Source organism: Brachypodium distachyon, chromosome 3, assembly GCF_000005505.3.
Source record: "Brachypodium distachyon strain Bd21 chromosome 3, Brachypodium_distachyon_v3.0, whole genome shotgun sequence".
NCBI classification, from domain to species: Eukaryota; Viridiplantae; Streptophyta; class Magnoliopsida; order Poales; family Poaceae; genus Brachypodium; species Brachypodium distachyon.
The window spans coordinates 27,427,019-27,447,928 of record NC_016133.3 but is presented as its reverse complement, the minus strand read 5'-3'; the positions used below and the strand labels follow the sequence as shown (position 1 = coordinate 27,447,928).

The 20,910-nt window shown below is 42.8% G+C and overlaps 2 protein-coding genes and 1 long non-coding RNA gene across 5 annotated transcripts; 2 read left to right on the top strand and 1 right to left on the bottom strand.

Moving 5' to 3' along the window:
• Positions 1 to 416: 416 nt before the first annotated feature.
• On the bottom strand, positions 417 to 8,974 carry LOC106866524. Of its 3 annotated transcripts, none has more exons than XM_024462212.1 (2): positions 6,725 to 8,974; positions 417 to 1,221 (listed from the first exon to the last, which is right to left on the bottom strand). In XM_024462212.1, the coding sequence occupies exon 1, from the start codon at positions 7,936 to 7,938 to the stop codon at positions 6,808 to 6,810; it is 1,131 nt and encodes a 376-aa protein (XP_024317980.1). In that variant the 5' UTR covers positions 7,939 to 8,974; the 3' UTR covers positions 417 to 1,221; positions 6,725 to 6,807. The 3 variants fall into 3 exon arrangements, with proteins under 3 accessions (XP_024317980.1, XP_024317979.1, XP_014756401.1); XM_024462211.1 differs by lacking the exon at positions 417 to 1,221 and adding an exon at positions 4,785 to 5,422; XM_014900915.2 differs by lacking the exon at positions 417 to 1,221 and adding an exon at positions 6,085 to 6,376.
• LOC104583649 lies at positions 2,631 to 4,562 on the top strand. Its single transcript, XR_002965492.1, has 2 exons — positions 2,631 to 3,722; positions 3,811 to 4,562. It is a non-coding gene; the product is annotated as an uncharacterized LOC104583649 (long non-coding RNA).
• A 3,852-nt stretch (positions 8,975 to 12,826) lies between the features above and the next one.
• On the top strand, positions 12,827 to 15,078 carry LOC100828612 (1,2-dihydroxy-3-keto-5-methylthiopentene dioxygenase 4). Its single transcript, XM_003573888.3, has 5 exons — positions 12,827 to 13,078; positions 13,201 to 13,273; positions 13,946 to 14,040; positions 14,148 to 14,387; positions 14,781 to 15,078. Exons 1-5 carry the CDS (start codon positions 13,067 to 13,069, stop codon positions 14,907 to 14,909), a joined length of 549 nt encoding a protein of 182 aa, XP_003573936.1. The 5' UTR covers positions 12,827 to 13,066; the 3' UTR covers positions 14,910 to 15,078.
• Positions 15,079 to 20,910: the final 5,832 nt, after the last annotated feature.

The following is a 20,910-nucleotide window of genomic DNA, read 5'->3' as shown; positions in this document are numbered from 1 at the left end:
GAAGATAATAACATAGAGTAGTATCATATGTTATACTCTATGTTACTTGCACTGTGACCAGCCTAGGCCTCTCCTAATGCAAGTCTCTTAGCACGTAATCTTAGGCATTTTTCTGACATGGTGATCGAGTGTAAAACAGCAGTGGGTATGTCGCCCAAACTGCGGGTTGTCGTGTTCTCCATAGGGACTAGGCGATCAACAATCAAGTTAGGACTAGCGCTAGGTGAATCAGTCACAGGGAGATTATATGCTAACCGAAAAGAAAGGAAACAATGCAGCAAAGAACAATATTTTTGTGATTTTCTTTAATCAAGCAACAATGGACAGAAATTAACTAATAGGCACAATACTTAATCACAAGCAAACATTTAAGAAAGGAATAGAAGCAAATTGTTTGAGAAAGGGAAAGAATCACATAACAGGGCACAAACATGTATATTATCACAGAAAATTAAATCACACTCACAAGTACCAAATTATTACAGGAGATGATGCAAGAGCTCACACAAATCCATGTCAATGCAAGAATTAGATAAGATTAGCAGAGAAGAAGACAGCGATAGAGTGAAATTTGTTGCAAGTTCATAGAGCGTTACATCATACACCTGGCATGCAGAAACGAGCTCAACACAAATTCTCAATTCAACACTTAGAAATAGCAAACTACAGGGGGAAAGGGAGAGATTTAGATGGGGATTTAACCCAGGGTGAAGGAGCGGTAGGAGTTGGAGAAGAGGAAGAAGTTGCAGGAGGTCTTCGTGCTCGTCGGGGGCGTTGTTCGCTGCTGCAGGTTGTCGGAGAAGTGCACAACCCGCTGCCCAAGGAAGTGGAGGAGGAGCGGCAGCAGTAGATCGGGGCAGCAGTGAGCTTGATGGCGCGCCGCCACACCGAGCAGCAGCTAGGAGATCGGGGCAGCAGTGAGCTTGAGTTCGTGCCGCCACGCCGGCCTGGCCGCGGCGGTGGCCAGAGGTGGAGCAGCAGCTAGGAGGAAGGGGAAGAAGAGTGCCAGGCCTCCTTCGATCCATGGAGAAGCTAGGGATTTAACCCCCATGGCTATTTTGCATTCCGGCCCTTCTTCTTTTCTTCCTCTACCACAAGTTGATCCTTTTCATCTTCACAAAAGCCCTCGCCTTCTTCTTTTCTTAACGCTCAGGTCCTCAAGTATATAGCTTCATTTGCAGCATGCCCAAATTAAAGAATTTTGTGCCTTAACGCATTGATCTGCAAGAAATATTAATCATGGTGTAAATTTGTTCATTTGATCAAATATTATACTTATAACATTCAGATTTTAGGCAAATCAGATTTAAATGATGCTAAATGGTCAATTATTTGACAAAATTCATGCAAATATGACCATGATCATACCCCCACACTTAAACCATTGCTTGTCCTCAAGCAAAATGATTAGCAGAGTATAAAAGGCAATGAGGATAAAACTGAAATGCAACAGTTTTGCAAATTGCACACCATAGATCACGTTCTTGTGAATAGAAATTTATTTTAATAGAATGACATGCTTCAGCTTCAATGGTTTGACAAAGTTGAAATAAAGACAATAGCAGGCTGATAAACCAATGATGATGGCCTCAAGATATACTATGGGATATAAGAACAATCATGTATTCAAACAAATTTACCAAAGAGAGGCTATATGTATAAAATGCACTCATCTAAAGGATACAAGCAATGCAGCCAGGCTAGAGAAAATAATATGCAGGCAGCATGATGCTGGACAACCATCTAAGCAAGCACGATGCCTCCATCCCAAGAAGCAGACATCATGAGCTAAATTCCTTAGGATGCCTTGAAACAAGCACATAACTGTCCTTGGAAGAGTAGGCAGGGTGTGTTTCGTCCTTAATATGAGCGCGAAAATGTCTAAACATCATATTGTCTCCTTCCCGAGAAACAAGCAACATGAGTTAGTCCTTAACGTAGATGTATGATGCCTGAAGCAATCACTTAACCATCTCCTAGAAGAACAAATGGGGTGTGCTTCGTCCTTATGAAATGCCTGAAACAATCACCTAAAGCCACCTCTGGAAAAGAAGATGGTGTGTGTTTCATCCTTAAATGAGCAGAATAAGAATTGATTTTATCTTCTTTTTTACTTTTGAGAACAGGGCATGTTTGACAGAATTTTGCTTTGAGAAACTTTGATCATAATTTTTCTTTTCTTTCTCACTTTATTTCCCAATTGATGTAGAAGATTGCTCTTGATAATTTGAGACAAATGAAATGATGCCTTTATGCACAAGCAAATGCTCAAACAAGTACAAATAATGCTCTGAAACAATGGAATGCAAGTGCACAGATGATGCAAAGTTTAAAAACAGCACACAAACAAAGAGCAAATGTTAGCCCAAAAACATTGCAAGTATACTTTAAATGATTACAGCCTACACATATAACTTCACTTTGCTAAGGGTGCCTTTGTTTAGGCTGAGGCTTGTGCTTATTTGGCTTCTAGGGCCAACAAGCCAAAACAAACAGCAAAAATTCAGCCAGCTAAAAACAACAAGCTCCAGTGTCATTTGCACTACCGAGCAGAAGCACCTCAAACCGTGCTTCTCATTCCAGCTAGAGCTGGAAACAAAATCCCAGCCCCTTTGCCCATGCCACCTATTCCGTATTTACACAAAAACTGCCATCGGCAGGAAATATCTCGCGAATCGTTTTCGCCCATCGCCCCTCCCTCACACCCAACCCCTCCCGAGTGAACACAGCAGGCGACCGGCGGCGTCCCGACCTCGATCCCGTGCCGCCCGGGCGCGCCGCCGGCCCGACCCGTCGGATCGTCATCTTCCCCCGCCGGATCCGCCCCTTCCATAGCCGGCCCCCTCGTTCCCATCCTTCTACGTCTCCCGACCGCTGCTCGATGCCCCGTCTCCCGATGCCTCCCGCCGCCCGTCTCCCGACCGCCGCCCGACCAAGCTCCGCCGGCCTCCTCCGTCGTTCCCTCCGCTCCTCTGTCTAGTTTTCCTCCGTCCGCCTGACCAAGCTGCGCCGGCCTCCTCCACTGACCGTGCCCACCTCCAGCGGCAGCTAGGTGATCATCTCCCTTTCGTTTTCCCCTTTGTATTCTATGATTTCTGTAGCTATGAACTGGCAGCAAGATTTGTGTAGCTATGAAGTGGTATTAGTTGGTTTGTCAGTTTGTCCATGTGTGGAATTTTTGTAGCTATGAACTGTCCAAGTGTGGAATTTGTGTAGCTATGAACTGTCCAAGTGTGGAACTTTTGTAGCTATGAACTGTCCAAGAGTGGAATTTTTGTAGCTATGAACTGGTGTTAGTTGTAATTATGTCCATTGGTGGATTGTTGTTTGTGGTGTTTTCATTCTATCATAAGATCTGTCCAGTACAGATGTTTGCGACTTATTTCTATGTTTATTTCATAAGTGAAACAATGGATGGTGATAAAAGCAGTCAAAAGGCAGTGTGAGATACCGATGCGGCAAGGATTTTTTGTGAGATTGCTTGCAAAGAGGCCAACGAGGGAAATAGGCCTACCAAGACTTTGAGTGTTACAGGTTATAAAAAGTTTCATAAACAAACTGGAAGGCTTTATACCCGTAAGCAATTCAAAAACCGTAGAGATGAATTGAAAAGCATCTGGACAGCATGGGTGTATTATATGACAAAGGCTACTGGACTTGGATGGGATCCTGTTAAAAACACTATAACAGCTAGTGAAGAGGAGTGGGCTGACCTAATCAAGGTATGTGTGTTTCAAATAGTTTTTCATTTTATCCATATGCTGTTTTTTATGTACTAACAAAAATAAATTGTATATGCATGTCCATAAGGATATTAGATGTTTTCGAAAAGGGCCCCCGGACAACTTGGAATGGCTAGAGAAAATGTTCCAAAAAGTTAGTGTGACCGGCAATTCCTCGGTGATGCCCGGAGCTAAAGACGATGACATTGATGAACGCCAAGATGTCGATGGTATTGTTGACTTGTAGGCTGGCGATGAAGGAACCCCTCAACCTAGTCCTTTGCATGTGCCAAAAATGAAGCGTGGGGTGGGGGGGGCAAAGTGCCATACCTTGCAGTCCAAAGAGGCCCAAGAAAGATCCTTATGGAAAGGATTTCAAAAGATTTGTTGATCCTGTCATTAGTGAGGAGAAATCATGTGCATCTAGCAATGTGTCGGTTGCTAATGATATTGATGCCATCATGGAGGAAGTTGTCAAGTGTGGGGCACCTGAGACAAGTGATGAGTGCTATATTGCTACAAAGTTGTTTGGTAAACTTGAAAATAGATGTTTCTTTTATGCTATGAAGACTACTGATGGGAGGCTCAAGTGGTTGAAGAGGCAGTATGAAGACAGGAAGAGGCATTAGAACATGATTCACTTGTGTGTTGTATCCTTTATTTTATTTGAGACTAGTATGTGTGCTGCTACTATTTGTTTATTTGAGACTATTGTGTGTGTGTGCTGGTACTATTTATTAATTGGAGACTGGTGTATGTGCTGCTACTATTTGAGACTATTGTGTGTGTGCTGCTACTATTTGATTGCTTGAGACTGGTGTATGTGCTGCTATTATTTGAGACTATTGTGTGTGTGTGTGTGCTGCTATTTGATTGCTTGAGACTATTGTGTGTGCTGGTACTTCCTGTTGTGAGATTATAGTGTGTGTGCTGGTACTATTTACTTGCTATTTATTGTTGTACTTAATTGCAATATGTGGCTCACATCTTTAACTTGCTGCTGATTTTAGATGAGTTCATCAACAGAGAGTGAGAGTGACTCAAGTGATGGAGATATTAATGTTGCTGCTGAGAAGAGGAAGTTAAGAAAAAAGAGACGCAAGAGAAATCTGGTTGTTCTTTTTGGTTTCTACCTGCATGCTAGAAAGTATCTTAACAAAAGGAAGAGGAAGGGCATAGATGCACCGGTCAGCAGTGGACCTATGATACTTTGGGCTCTACAGAATACTGCTATGAAATGTATAGGATTACTAGGCCTTATTTTGATGCTTTGCATGACAGGCTGGTAGGTTTGAAGGGGACAAAGTTTATGTGTTCTGAAGAGGCTCTTGCAATATTTCTATGGACTGTTGGTGGCCCCCAATCTGTGAGCCAAGTGCACAATCGCTTCCATAGATCAACTGACACCATTCACAGGAAGTTCAACCATGTGTTGTCATGCTTGAATAGAATGGCAGGAGACATCATAAGGCCCTTCGATCGCAAATTCAGAACCATGCAAGGCAAGCTTCGGGACTCAAGGTTTTATCCACACTTTAACAATTTCATTGGTGCAATTGATGGTGCGCATATACTAGTTGTTGTGCCAGCTGATGAGATGATTAACCATGTTGGTCGCCATGGGTATTCCATTTAGAATGTCATGGCAGTATGTGACTTCGACATGCAATTCACATCTATAGTAGCCGGGTGGCCAGGATCTGCACATGACACAAGGATATTCAGAGACACACTTGACAAGTACAAGAAGAGATTTTCACATCCTCCAGCAGGTACAATTACTTTGATGCATCACACATATACCATTCTTGTATGTATGCGTTCTTTTCATATTAACACATACATCATTGTGCAAGCAAATATTATCTTGTCAATTCTGGCTATCCCAATGACACCGGTTATCTTGCACCATACAAAGGACAAAAATATCATCTACCTGAGTTCCGCATAGGCCGAGCACCAAGTGGTAAACAAGAGTTGTTCAACTTTGCTCATTCCTCACTCCGTAATGTAATTGAGCGCTCATTTGGTGTGTTGAAGCAAAAGTGGCGCATCTTATTGGATATCCCGCGTTACCCAGTAAACAAGCAAACCAAGATTATCATCGCTTGCATGCACTTCATAAGTTCATTAGAGAGAGTGAGATATTCGATGAGGATTTTGATAAGTGTGACCGTGATGAGGACTACATGCCACCAAGGCATGTGGTTGTCACAAATGGGTGAAACCACGAGGGACAAGGCAATGTGAATATGAATGTCACTCGTGAAGCTATTGCAAATGGACTGATGGTCGATAAGGAATAATTAGGCTATGGAAAAATGTACTTAATATTAGTATTACCCGTTGTGACATTGTATGGTTAACTTTTGAACTATGATTAATTATGACAATGGATCCATTAGTAGTATCTTTCTCATTGTTAAAGTTAAATAATAGTATCTTACGCCAAAACTGACTCTCAAACTCCATTTGCGTTTACATCATCACACTCAACGTTTAATAAAAAAATCACAACAAATAGGGGCATTGCAAACATTGCACTTCCATACAGGAGCAGCCACGGTTTCATTGTCATGCTAAACGAACAGCAAGTCAGGTTCAGCTCCAGCAGAAAATTAGCTTTTTCCAGCTCCAGCTTAAACAAAGGCAGCCTAAGTTTGAGAGAATACAAGTCATCACCATATAAGCCAAAGTATATAATGTTGCTGCCACACATCACTCAAACATGGGAAACTACTGAAGCTTAGCAATTATGATTATCAAGCATTTAATGTTTGTGAGCATGGTCCCAAGCATGCAATCTGACTAGCTATGCATTCCATTCAACAATGATATTCTTTCAAGCACAAATGGTTTATTTAGTCACAACAAAGAACAAGTCCACTAAAGAATATGCAACTGAACTATTCATGGACAAAATATACAAGCAAAGAATCTCCCCCACACTTGAAGTTTGCAATGAAGAAGGTATGGATCAGCTGGGGTCAGAAACAGCTCACCGGGCAATAAGTAGCGAATGCAACCTCATACTCATCTCCCAACTCCATCTTCATCTCCTGTCCTTCAGCTTATTCCCACTTCATCACCATGCCATGGATCCACTAGGATCCCATGGAATATCAACTCGAATGTGGTGTTGTTGTAGTTGACATTGCACATGCAGCAACCTGAAAGTACACTCAAAGAAACAACAACTGCAAGTGATAGGGTATAGACCCTCAAGATCATCAATGGCGTAACCAATCATGTAATTATAGTTGTAGAGCACATTATGGTAATTGCAAGTTTTTACAAGAGAGAATTGAGCATTAACAGGACAAGTATCAGGCAAAATTATTCTAGCATGTGAAGAACTAGAGGAAATTATAGGATCAATGCCTTCTGAATCATCAATAGAGTCTCCAATGATGGATGAATAGCAATAAAGAACATGGTTGGAGTGGCATATTTTAGGCATAATATCATGAGCAAGAGTATCATCAATGTGTAACTTCTCAAGTATAGGAAAAGTATACCTCAACTCTACCTCAATTGGTGGTGTAGTGGAATGCAAGGTAGTAGCAATCTCCTGAGGAATGATGTCAATAAGGGCATGAGATTGATCAGCAGTAATATCTTCATCCTTGACATCAGAATTTGCTTCATCTTCATCAAGTACAGGAGCTGCAGGCTGACCAAGTGGATGATCATTTAACTCCACTGGATCAATTTCTTGAGGTTGGTGCACAAGCTCAGGTTCAGCCGGTTGTGGATGGTTCATCTTCTCTTGCTCTTGGCGCATCTTCATGTAATCTTCAAACCAAGCTTGCCGTTCAGCCTTGACTTTGGCCGAATCACAGGCTTTATATCTTTGAAAGATCTCTTGTTCATAAGCTTCAAAAGCTGAAAGTGAATATTCCATTTTTGGCTGGTAATTGATGCCCAATTCATTCCCAATTCCCTGCATTGGATAACTAGAAGAAAATGATGAGATAACAGGGCTGCTGTCCCTACATGTCATATTTGGTTTTTCAGCCCATCTAGTGAAAGAATAAAGCCCTTTTTGACAATCCATAGGTATATGGCCTTGAATACCACAAATATGACATGTAGGAACACCAAAGGAATGACCACTAGAATAAGAATTGGAAGAACTTGGCGCATTTTGAAAATTATACTCATTAACACTACTATGGTTGTTCATTTGTCCATTGCAATCTGAATAATAAGCCATACCTCAAAGTGAAAGTAGCACTATAATTTGCACAAAAGAAGCAAAAAAGAAATGCAGAAAATAACTAGAACAAGGTTTATATTAAGCAATATGCACAAAAGAAAACAAAGATCCAGTCTCTAGTCTAATTCAATCGTTCGATGCTAGTCCACGGCAACGACGCCAATTTGATCGAGTGTAAAACAATAGTGGGTATGTCGCCCAAACTGCGGGTTGTCGTGTTCTCCACAGGGACTAGGCGATCAACAATCAAGCTAGGACTAACGCTAGGTGAATCAATCACAGGGAGATTATATGCTAACCGAAAAGAAAGGAAACAATGGAGCAAAGAACAATATTTTTGCGATTTTATTTAATCAAGCAACAATGGACATAAATTAACTACTAGGCACAATACTTAATCACAAGCAAACATTTAAGGAAGGGATATAAGCAAGTTGTTTGGGAAAGGGAGAGAATCACATAACTGGGCACAAACATGTATATTATCACAGAAAATTGAATCACACTCACAAGTACCAAATTATTACAGGAGATGATACAATAGCTCACACAAATCCATCTCAATGCAAGAATTAGATAAGATTAGCAGAGAAGAAGACAGGGATAGAGTGAAATTTGTTATAAGTTCATACGAGCATTACATCATAGACCTGGCATGCAGAAACGAGCTCAACACAAATTCTCAATTCAGCATTTAGAAACAGCAAACTACAGGGGGAAAGGGAGAGATTTAGATGGGGATTTAACCCAGGGTGAAGGGGCGGTAGGAGTTGGAGAAGAGGAAGAAGTTGCAGGTGGTCTTCGTGCTCGTCGGGGGCGTTGTTCGCTGCTGCAAGTCGGAGGAGAAGTGCACAGCCCGCTGCCCAACGAAATGGAGGTGGAGCAGCAGCTTGGAGATCGGGGCAGCAGTGAGCTTGATGACGCGCCGCCACGCCGGCCTGGCCTTGGCGGCGGCCGGAGGTGGAGCAGCAGCTAGGAGGAAGGGCAAGAAGAGTGCCAGGCCTCCTTTGATCCATGGAGAAGCTAGGGATTTAACATCCATGGCTATTTTGCATTCCGGCCCTTCTTCTTTTCTTCTTCTATCACAAGTTGGTCCTTTTCATCTTCACAAAAGCCCTCGCCTTCTTCTTTTCTTAACGCTTAGGTCCTCAAGTATATGGCTTCATTTACAGCATGCCCAAATTGAAGAATTTTGTGCCTTAGCGCACTGATCTGCAAGAAATATTAATCATGGTGTAAATTTGTTCATTTGATCAAATATTATACTTATAACATTCAGATCTGAGGCAAATCAGATTTAAATGATGCTAAATGGTCAATATATCTGACAAAATTCATGCAAATATGACCATGATCACATGGCATGTTAATTAAAGAAGAAAGAGAACGTTGTGGTCTATTGCTACAGATACAACTTTTGCACGTGGACATAGACAAAAACATTTATTACTCCAAAAAGTTTAAGATACAACAACTAAGAGCAAGAACAATCCTAGTTGCCAACTGCAGGCTATAAACTCTCTATATCCAGTCTAACAGCCAGTAGCATGTATAATGGTGAGCTATAAAAATATGGTACTCCCTCCGCCCGAAATAAGTGATTTGGATTTGTATAAATTTTTATAAAAATCCACGTCACTTATTTCCGGACGGAGGAAGTACTTTATTATTACCAGGCCCACATATCTCATAGATAGCCTAAGAGATCGTGCTGCAACTGGCCTGCTTAGTCTTCTCTCCCCTCCAACTAAGCACAAATATGCTAGTATTTAAATTCATGTTGCCCACGTATAGCCCATTATTATCCTTACTCAAGAGACTATATATGCATTGTGGATGTAGTATTTTATGAATTATCACCGCCCAATATAATGAATTATCAGCAGATAATATAATCAATTATCACTGTGAATTATCACCATCTAATTAATGTAACGTGAGATATCGTGAGAGACCATGCATTGAGAACGCCTAAGCTTCACTTGTCTAAGGGTGCCTTTGTTTAGGCTGAGGCTTGTGTTTATTTGTCTTTTTGAGACAACAAGCCAAAAAGTCAAAACAAACACTTCATCTGCAACTAGCTGGAGAGAAGAAGCTCCAGCCGAATTTGCACCAGACAGCAGAAGCAGCGCTTCTCCTCCTGGCTGGAGCTCGTGAAATATCCCACGCCTCTTTACCCCTGTCACTTATTCAGTATTTACATCAAAACTGCCACCGAGCGCCCGAACCGTTTTCTTCCTGAGCCGGCTCTTTCCCCGATTCCCTCCCTTCCTCTTTCTCTTCCACGACCGCGGCCTCACCATCCTCCGACTCCCCGTCGTCTACCCGGAGCCAGCCGAACGGGCGCCGGAACGCCTGAGATCCGTGCCGCCCGACAGCCTCCTCCACCGGTCCCCCTCCTTCTCCTCTCCCAGTCGGCCCGCCTCAGCCCCGATCCGGACGAACACGGTGGTGATGCCCCTTGCCTGTCCTCTGCTCCAGCCACGCCCACCGTCTCTCCTCTCCCCATCGACGGTCGCGAAGCCCCACCACGCCCAGAGCCTCTCCCCGTAGAGGGCCACGACGCCCCGCGCCTCTCCTCTTCCCGAGCGGCGACCCATGCCTCTCCTCTCCCCGAGCGGCGGCCCGCGTCCCTCCTCTCCACGAGCGCCACCAGCCCGCCTCCCCGTCGAGGGCCACGACGCCCCGCGCCTCTCCTCTCCCCGAGCGGCGGTCCGCGTCCCTCCTCTCCCCAAGCACCACCGGCCCGCCTCCCCGTCGTTCGCCTGACCGCGCCACCGGCCCGCCTCCCCGTCGACCACCTCTCCCCTTCTCATTCTAGACAGGGAGATCTTCAGTTCATGCAATTGTTTAGGAGGATTTGAAGGAGATGTGATAGATCCTGGTCTCCATTGTGCATCCTCTGCTAGAAGAGATATGTTGAAATAGCATAGTTTGCAGGAGATTTTATGAGTTTTTTTTGTAGATGTCAACTGTTATTGGTTGAATGTCCAGTGCAGATGTGTTTATATGTTTGTATCCATGTTCATTGTTTGCTCTTACATGCCATGACCAGGGACATGACTTCATTAACTCATTGTCAAGGAAATCAAGCAAGTTATTCCAAATCTAGCCAAACAAACGATTTTAGGTGAATCCTGTCAAAATTATGTATTTAACGCTCAAAATATTTCTTGAACTCATCATTTGCTCTAGCAACATCGAACTCAGTGCTCGATCAAATTTTGCTCCAAACAGGGGCATTTCAGACATTCCATTCCCATCCAGCTACATCCACAATTTCACTGCTACACTAAACGAACAACAAGTCGGGTTCAGCTCCAGCCTTTCAGCTCCAGCAAGAAAATAGCTTCTTCCATCTTCAGCTAGCTTGTTTTCAGCTCCAGCCTAAACAAACGCAGCCTAAGGATCTATTTGTTTGGGCTCCTAACAGCCACTCCAACAGATTCTGGCCCATAGAAACTGGAGCCCAAACAAACATCCCTTTTCGACCTAGATTCTCGAAGCTGCCGCCTTGGAGCGCTCCTACATAATGAACTAGCGATGAGAAGCACCCAAATCAGTGATTCTTGTGGCAGATGCTGCTCCAAACGAACCATTTTACAGGAATACCCTCCCACCAAACAACATATAACGCACAAAATGCCACAAAACGATTCGCGGTCTTGTTTCCTCCCTCACCCAACTGACCGATGTCGGTTCCTCTTCCCCGTCCCGAACAGGGTCTCCGCCACCTCCATCTCCCGTCACCGCCGCCCGATCTGCCTTCACCGACTGCACCGCCCGAAGGCGTCCGGTGGAACGGGCCCCCCGAGGCCCCTCTACGCTGCCTGGAGGTCCTCCTGCTTCTCCGCCGGCCCTGACTCCCCACCTCGTCCGCCATCCCCGACGCCCCACCTGCTCCGCTGACCAATTCGATCTGAAAAATCGCAGCCCGATTCGTCTGACACAAGTCGATCCGAGAAATCGCAGCTCGGCTCATCGTCTCCGTCGTGGGAATGGTCGGGGTTAGCAGACGCGTGAGAGAAGAAGAGGAATCGATTTTTGTTGGACCGGTCTGGTCTAGCACTCTAGCTCCTCCGTCTTGTTCTCCTCTGTTTTTTATTTGGGAAAATTGGCTGGGGGACACCGTTATTTTGTGGCCTTTGCCGAAACTCACCGCCGGAATGTGTCTTTGCCCAGTACTATTACAATTTTGTGGACATTTGCCAGACACATTGTATGGTCCAAAACGGAAAGTTTGACTTTTTTTTCACATTGAATTATCGTTCTACCCTTTAGCAAATGTGTTTAGAATCTTTCAAACTCTTTGTTCGAAGCGTTTTTCTCTCCTATAGAGTGCAGCAACAAAGGTGATGAATGCTCACATCGACCAACGACGGACCTTAATAGATGTCAAAAATCGATTCGTACAAAGCAAAAAAGTATTCAAAATTGGATTTACGATGGTAGTACCAATTAAAATGTCAAATTCTCAATTTTAGTCGATGCAGTGTGTTCTAGCAAATGTCCACGAAATTGTAATGGTACTGGACAAAGACACATTCCGACGGTGTGTTTCAGCAAACCCACAAAATAACAGTGTCTTCCGGCAAATTTCCCCTTTTTATTTTTCTCCGTACAGTGGGCAAAATGGTGATGTTAGCAAGTGAGAAAATAGCTCATTGCTTCTTTGACGTATATACTGTTGATGTATACACCGTTTAGCTGATGTATACGTGGATTGCTGATGATCTTATATTTTGCAATGGAGTGAAAATAAATATACGCAGAAAAAACTGAAACAACAAAAAAATAAATATATACATCCATAGAATTTTCAACGGTGAAGTTGCAGTCCAAACAAACACAAACACAAGCCGGAGCCGAGTGGAGAATCTAGCGTCATGCATGGCGTCAGCTCCAAATCAGAGCTTCAATTGCTTGTGGCTCTCTTTCCATTAGGAAACTCCACCACATACACACGGCCCACACGCCGTGACAAAACGAAGGAAGAACAATCTGGATTCCAGAAGTTCCAGACCCACCTCCCGGATTTTTATACAGAACCCCTGAAAGCCTGCAGAGCACAAGTCAAGCTCTCGGATTTCCTAATTGCTATCCCATTCATCGAATTCCGCTCGACATGGTTCTCCAGGTACGCGCAGGATTCGATCCCGTTTCTCACTTGCCTCCTCGGAATCTTGATGAATTTATCTTCACTTTGATGCGATTTTTCCATAGCCGACCTGCTTGTGCTCTTGATTCTTGGAATATTAGGTATGGATGGTGGGGGAGAATGGAGAGGACCTCGAGAACGCCAAGGAGTTCCTGCCCCTCTCCAAGCTAGAAGGTGCTAATAATGGTTCTTGGTTACTTACAACCTCCCTACTCGCTTAAGGTCTCTGAAGGCCTTTATGCAACTGCTTGAATTAATCAAGCAATTGAATAAATCAAGCAATTCGCATAGGTTTCCCTGAGATTGCATCTGAAATGATATATGTTCTATTGTTCATAGAGGTTTAGATCAGAAATTTCTTCTGTCTTTTGGTTTCTGTATTTACCTTATCAAAATTTCATAAAAATATGCGCAAGATCTTTTCCTGCTGTTTCCCCTAAAAAAGGTTGATAGATGTTCTCACATTTAATAATGCTGTGTGTGGACAAGTTCTTGTTTGTTGTGCAGCATTAGTGTCTCTGGGAAATTATGGTTCCTGAGCAAACCATGCAATGCGACTTGCAAACTGGTATAATTGTGAATGGCATCCTGCAAAATTTGAGCATTAGCCACATGGAAGAGATCGATTTAAAAGTATGGGCTGACCATGGTTCTTTATTTCATTCTCTGTCAACAAACAAACAATAGAAAGTTAATTAATACATAACCTGTTCCTTGAAAATAAAATGATACTCAACATGATTATCTGACTAAAGCATGTAAACAAGGCGTCTGAGCAAAGGGTTCAGTTCTTGTATCGGGCATGCTTTTCTAAGGAACTTACCGTAAGTATCCTGTTTTTTGCAGAGATTGGTGTGTTATATTGGCATTTGGATCCAAAGAAGTCTGAAGCTGAAGAAGAGCTAATGAAAATCCGCAAAGACAGAGGATACAGCTACATGGTTTGTACTTCTTCCACCAGATGCCAATCCCTTTCTGCATCCTTTTCCATGTGCAGCTTGTGTATGATATCATTAATTGATATTTTGACATGTAATGCTTGCTGAAGGATCTTCTCGAAATATGCCCTGATAAGTTGGAAAACTATGAGGAGAAGCTGAAGAACTTCTTCCGAGAGCACATGCACGCAGACGAAGAGATCCGCTATTGCTTGGAAGGTGGGGGGTACTTTGATGTCCGTGACAAGGATGACAAATGGATTCGGATTTGGATAAAAGAAGGAGATATGATCATCTTGCCCGCCGGAATTTATCATCGCTTCACCCTTGACGGTGCTAACCGCGTGAAGGTACTGATAGGGATCTTGCATATGTTTATGATGAACTATGAGAACATGATTTAACAATTAAGAGAACAATTATAGAACCACCAAAAATGTTCCCTCACAGACCTTGTTTGGGAAGATGGTCATGTAGTGCTACTTCTCGAGGACCAAAAAGGAAAGGGAATAAAATGTTCAACAAGTATCACACATATACATCACAACTTTATCAATCTGGATAAATGTACTCAAGTTTTAAAAATAAATTTTTGCTTTTAGGATGCAGAAACTAGGTTCAGCTTGAAAGAAGTGTATTGTTAAAGTGTGTAAGCAATGTGAAATCACATATACATAAACTCTATTCTCCACCAGACATGAACTGGATTCTGATCCAAACCTTCTGATGCCTTTTATGTGCAGCTCATGAGGCTCTTCATTGGGGAACCAGTCTGGACTGCGCACAACCGGCCTCAGGAGGACCATCCAGTGCGTCAAGAGTATGTCAAGAATCTGACGGACAATACTGGTCTTGCTCTCGCAGCACACTGAAGTTTGCTATCTGGGGGTTCGCCACTCAGCTATATATTATAACTAGCTCAGACACATTACACTATACACATGGATGAAATCATGCAGTGTTACCACAAATCATGAAACCATATTGATATGCTACTGATTATTACTTATACATAGAATTATTGCCTGTGGTACTATGTCATCTGATGAAGCCACAATACTCCACAAGGCTTCCAGAGTTAGCCTTGGATATATTTTAGGCTGTGTGTGTGTCAAAAGGAAGCATTCTGCTACAGTTCCGGGTGACGTGGCCCTCGCGAGCGTCTGCCCCAGTCGCTACGCCTTAATGGTTTAGATGTTGGGCTGTGTACACTCGTGATCAGTTGTTTCTTCGGGTAACCGAGGCACGAGACCACGAGACCGAATTTTTCAAATTAATATCGGTTTTTAATAAGTAATGACGAAATTATTGACCTAAGTTTTTAGTTTTGGTGGTTTCGAGTTCGGACCCAGTAAAAGTGCCCCACTCAGAACAGTTTTCGAGACCAAGAGGTGGCAGATGCAGCAAACCAGGGAACAAGCATTGCTGCAGCTTCAGATCACACTGATTTTGATTGTCGAATCATTCCTGTCGACTAAAAGATCACAATCACAGCTGTCGACTAAAAGATCACATTCACAGCTGAAACAGGACATTCAAGTTTGACGAATTGGACAGGCATAAACTTCGACGAGTTGTTGACCAAGTTGCGCATTACGTTAGCAATGACTAGCTGGTATGGTCGAAACTGAGATGACACCCTGGTAAAGAGCTATTGCAGTGACTTCCAAGATTGAAGATGTGATACGTCTACAAGGAAATACAGTCATAACAATAACAAAAGGTGCATATACACCAAGCAGCAGTACTCCTCGGTGAAGCTTTCATTTCTCATTTTGAAGCCGAGGATCTACTGAAATCAAATTACACAAGACTAAAAACTTCTCTATGGTCAGGGATTAAGAGATCTGAGGATCTACTGAAATCATCAACTACAGAAAAAAAATACATAAACTAAAGCAAACATAAATTAAAAGAATTTGCTCACAGAGCAGTATTTCACCAAAGTATGCTAGGAACAAGATCAAGTAGATATCACACCACTCAAAAATCAGCTGAATCTATTACGTACACAAACAAGTTCGCAAGTGGCACTCACTAATATTATAATTTGGGGCAATCATAATCATTAATAGGCAAGAAGGTTCCCACTGAACAAATTTGTGTCCAAACCAATAAGCTAAATCTGAAGGATTACCAGAAATTACTCCAAACTGAAAATCAAGCTAGGAGGTTTTGAGCACCAGCAAATTGAAAGACATTATTCAAATAGATTACTAAGTGCACAGAAATTCATTTAGTCTACAAAAGAGCCCAATCTTGAGTAACCACAAGGGTAGTTTGAAGACAACACTACTGGCCATCTGCATCTGCTAATGACTCTGAGAACAGAGGAACATAAGGTAGATGTCTCGACAGACAGCCTTTCTCAAGATCAAGGATATTACAAAAAATCTGATGTCGCATATCGTAAGACGCCAATGAAGCACCTCTCTTTGGAACCAAGAAAAGGGTATCACAATCTGGATGAATCCCAACTGTATGATAATCTGACTCCGGGTGGTCTATGCTCAACGGGTTATCAATGAACAGCTTATGTATGCTGAGACTATCCTTCAGGACCCATTCTTTACTGTCGTGATTCTCAAGGCCCAGAGTGCTATCTCCTCCTCCAAAGGTAGGATTGTATTCTCATTATCATTATTACTAACAGGAGTTATTGTAGTAGCATAGTGCAAGCACCCCTGTGACAATCCAATTGTACCAACATAGTGGAAGCACCCCTCTGGCACATTAATCCAATTCCATGCCTTCCCCTCCATGTCGACCGACACCAGCACCATAGTCGAACTCAGGTCAATGTTGATTGATTGTGTGTTCAGCTGGCCAAGCAGGTACAACAATGGGGATTTGGCCGAAGAGAGATACCTAGGGTTTAGGGGTGCCGGGCCGGCGCCGACGGGAATGTGGCGGCGCGAGTGGGCTATGATTTTGACAATGGCATAGGTTTTTTTTTTTTGAGAATCAAGAGAATGGCATAGTTTTCTTTTTTTTAAATCATGAGAATAGGTGGCTATCGGTCCGGCTCCGGTTAAACGGGCGAGGCCCGGGCGTGGCACGGTGAAGCCCAGGTGCGGCACCAAGCCCGGCCGGGCCAGCTCAGGCCGTTAAGGCCCGACGAGCCTACCTCGGCACATGGGCCAAATCACTGAAAAAGAAAAAGAACATGTTGGGCTGGGCCAAATTAAAGGAAAATGGAAAATAAGGTGGGCTAGGCCAAAACAAGAAGAAATGGTGGGATAGAATAGGAAAACATGGTGGGCTGGGTCAGAATTGAGAAGGTAACTGGACCAAATGTGTAATCCTGTGTCGGGCTGGCTTGTCGGGCCTCGGTCTGAAGCATCGGTGCGGCACAGGCCGTGCTTCGGCTCGGCCCGGCCCATTTAACTTGGTGCCGGGCCAAGCCCGCCGGGCTAGCGGGCTTTTTAGAAAAGCCCAGCCCGATAGCCAGGTATAATCATGAGAATGGGATAGGTTTTTTCTTAGGGGAGAATGGCATAGGTATTTTTTCTGAAGGGGTTGTAGCTTTGTATTGGTGGGCTACAGATCAAGTGAAATATTTGGCACCCAATCAGGCCCACCTCGAGCCCACGTACCCTTCTCCTCGCCTTCCTCTTTCCATCCGTTCGGTTAGCCTTTGGGCCCTCTGAAACTAAGGACATAGCTCGAGAGTTGTTATTCCAAAATAAAACAAGCTGGAGAGTTGTTTTTTTTCTTTAAGAATTAGCAAGTGCCTGCTCTATATATTGCAGAACCATATAACTCACAAAACATGTACTTCCTTATATCTATATCTCCATGTTGTTGCTCTCGAACAACACTTGGTGTATTGGATTAAAGCCTGGAGAGGCATATTGAACGGTCTTATGAGTCAAGGTTGACGCTCGACAAGTTTGACGCAACAATGTTATTTGAATAGTTTCAGTCGCCTAGGGAAGCACAAGCTAGTCCTGTGTTTGGAGAGACGTCAAAAACAAGGTCATCACAAGCTAGGGCCGAACAAGACTTCCCATGCTAGGAGGTAAGAAATCTTTCCAAACCCTCTTGGGCTTGGACCAAACGAGGCTTGATATGAACATGATGACGATGGATACGACCATTAGAACCCTATTTATCGGAGTACTTAATAACAATTATAATCAGGTGAATTCAATTATGAATTGTGTCCAATATATTATTTGCAAAGTGGCAGAGCTGCTATCTTGTATGATCCTGTTATGCAGGCATCTTCTTGAACTCTACAAGTCCAAAGTGAAGATGAGGTGCGATAGCATGCATCGGGAGATGTAAGGTGAAGCCTATCAAGTCTACTTTCCAACAAATCGAACCGCACATGATTCGGAGCTTGCTAGAGAAAGATATCACGAATTAAAGTTGAATCCGATTCGGATCCGAGCTGTCAGGAGACCTGAATTTGTTTTAATCACCCAGGAAGCATCCGGTGTCAACAAGCAAACAAGTACTTGTTGGAAAGGTCATTACAAAAACTTTCCAACAAATCTGTCCCCACAAGGAGATTCGACGCGTAATGGCCGTGGCAGAGAAAACAAGCTGACGGATCTGTTTTTTTTGTTTCCTAAAGAGTTGTAGTTTGTTAGGAAAGTTAGAGATAGAGTTGGATTTCGGCCTCCTTACTCAAGGTGGATGAAAATCTCTCTCCCTCCTCCTTTATATACCCCACTAGCCCCCCTATGGAGACTTGGGTTTTGTTTAGTTAAAAGTTAGCCATCTCTGCAACTTCGTGTAATCGCGTGTCGGCTAGACCACCTGCTTTACCGCTTTCGGAACCCCAACTTACCGTCTCGTTGAGACATTGGTTTGATATAGTATACTCGCAATTTCAGATTGCATCTGCTATTTATCTTGTTCTTGCTTCTTCTTCGATTGCTTGTAGGAACAAAGACCTTCGTGGTCAGGTTGATCGTGCTTCCGCGTGATCAATAACCCTCTGAAGTTGGTGTATCGATTGCTAAGGCACTGCCTCCTAGTCCGTAGTCGGATCGTCAACGTCACCTCCTACCCAAATCGAGAGATATCAATCTCATCGAAAGATCGGGCCACTCCCCAGCCATATCACGTGGTATCAGAGCTTAAGGTTGCTCGGTGAGATTTTTCCTGTTTATCCGTAGTCTAGATCAGTTTTACCTATCGTCCAGAAAAAGCCAAAAAAAATAGATTAGTTACCTTTGTCCTAAAACCAATCCGAGCCTTGCAATTTTCACATTAGTATCTGCATTGTTGAATCTTTGCTGCATTAATCGTGTCGAGTGGCTGGTTCGAGAGTTATCAATCTCATCGAAAGATCGGGCCACTCCCCAGCCATATCACGTGGTATCAGAGCTTAAGGTTGCTCGGTGAGATTTTCCTGTTTATTCGTAGTCTAGATCAGTTTTATCTACCGTCCAGAAAAAGCAAAAAAAAATAGATTAGTTACCTTTGTCCTAAAATCAATCTGAGCCTTACAATTTTCACATTAGTATCTGCATTGTTGAATCTTTGCTGCATTAATTGTGTCGAGTTGCTGGTTTGAGAGTTATCAATCTCATCGAAAGATCGGGCCACTCCCCAGCCATATCACGTGGTATCAGAGCTTAAGGTTGCTCGGTGAGATTTTCCTGTTTATCCGTAGTCTAGATCAGTTTTATCTACCGTCCAGAAAAATCCAAAAAAAATAGATCAGTTACCTTTGTCCTAAAACCAATCTGAGCCTTGCAATTTTCACATTAGTATCTGCATTGTTGAATCTTTGTTGCATTAATCGGATAAACAAGTAAGCATACCATTCGGATTTTAAATCTTTCCTTAACATTTAGTCTGAGCTGAATGAGGCTTCCTGGAACAACTCTGGGACTATAGTTCCCATGGACCTATAGCTCCTCTTCCCCCTTGTTTTTCATTCGAAGTGAGAGTGAATGGTTGTATGCCCAAAGTTGAAGTGGATTAGGCCGGGGATGGTCCATGGTGAACCATTTGCCTTATCCATTCATCCCTTGTCGCTCTTGCTTCCAGGCTCCTAGTCCTCTTTTTTTCTATTTTTTTTATTTCACCATTTGACTCCAACTTGATATTTGATTCATTTGACCATTCCTTGTTGGCTTGACCATGCTTGGCACGTTGATTGAGGTTGATTTTCGTTGACTTGGTGGTCTCACATAGGATTTAAGGCTCGGCTCAGAGATAAATCTTACTACACAATCTTCTATTTTCAAAAGAGATGAACTTCCTCCTTTCAGTTTGTTTCAAAATCACAATAACAGAATCGTCTGGTTAAGGGCCAGACCAAGCATTAATGCATTGTGCATTACCATCCATCTTCTTCATGGATTGATTGGTTTCATACTGGAACCAAAATAACAACGAAACAAATTAATAGATATAAATATGATAATGTTTGTCTATTTTCAAAACAAATGAAGTTACAAAGTGGAAATTTGGATTTTTATGATGCGCATAATAAACTGAAAAGGAAGAAATACTTCACGGTACTTTTTCTATTTCTTTCCTCATAAGCTGTTGATTGCAGTTTATAGCAAGTGTTAATTTATTTTGAATTGAAAATTAAGTAACCATGAACCTGAGAAGAAAAAAATTAGGCAAGTTTAAAGTTTTAGATCATGTTATACAGTATGATTCATCTCGGTCTTATTAGTACTGTACAGAATACGGGAGTGCAGATGCTTGGTTCCGAGCCGTTATTTAAGAAAAACATATAGATAGTTTAAGAAATAGTTTAATTTATAGTCCATGCAAAAATGATAAATTTGCATACCAAGATTATTTTTTTCGAAACGAGGGAGTTCCCCGGTCGATGCATCGATCTATGCACACAGCCTTTTCAGCAGTTTATGGTTAGCAACACGTGAGGAAATTTAA